Genomic DNA, 561 nt, shown 5'->3' with positions numbered 1-561 from the left:
GTAGGGTGGGTTCCGAGGTCATCGTGTAGACCGGCTGCAGCGACGACCCGGACAACCAGGCCGGTAGGAGTGATGGCGAGGGCGGAAACCTGACTTGGTGGATCGGGACTCCCGCCGGCGCGGTCGTAGCCGGCCCGGAGCTGGTCGGCGGTGGCGTCTGGAGCTGCTGCTGCTGCTGCAGCGGGGCGACGGGCGCAGTGGGGCCTGCCAGGGGCTGCGCCGGCCATGGCAACCAGGGCGGGGTGGTGGTGGGGGCCGGCGGCAGCTGTTGCTGGGGCTGTAGCGGCCCGACGATCGCGGCGGAGGCCGCCGGGTGGAGCGGCTGCCATGGCAGGAGCAGCGGCCCGGTGGCGGCAGTTGGTGGCGCTGCGGCAGCCCGTAGGGGCCGGCCAGGTAGAGGCGGATCCCCTGGACCGCGGTGGCGAGATCGCGGAGTGCGCCGGTGACTTCCTCCGGGGTGAAGACAGCGGCAACTGGGGCGGCGGAGGTAACCGGCACCAGCGGTGGAGGGGCGCTGTTCGGGGCGACTAGCAGGGCGGTGGTGGAGGTCGGCAGCGGCGA

General features: G+C 73.8%; 1 protein-coding gene across 1 annotated transcript in view; it reads right to left on the bottom strand.

Annotated features, from left to right (window-relative positions):
• Positions 1–329, bottom strand: part of LOC119279629 — a 1,393-nt gene extending 1,064 nt beyond the window's left edge. Inside the window, exon 1 of the mRNA XM_037560810.1 lies at positions 32–329. Coding sequence (XP_037416707.1) covers positions 32–329 — 298 coding nt within the window. The remainder of the gene's footprint in view (positions 1–31) is intronic.
• Between the last annotated feature and the right edge of the window lie 232 nt (positions 330–561).

The sequence above is a fragment of the Triticum dicoccoides genome, chromosome 3B (genome assembly GCF_002162155.2).
Source record: "Triticum dicoccoides isolate Atlit2015 ecotype Zavitan chromosome 3B, WEW_v2.0, whole genome shotgun sequence".
In the NCBI taxonomy this organism is placed as follows: Eukaryota; Viridiplantae; Streptophyta; class Magnoliopsida; order Poales; family Poaceae; genus Triticum; species Triticum dicoccoides.
This window is presented reverse-complemented; position numbering and strand designations above follow the sequence as displayed.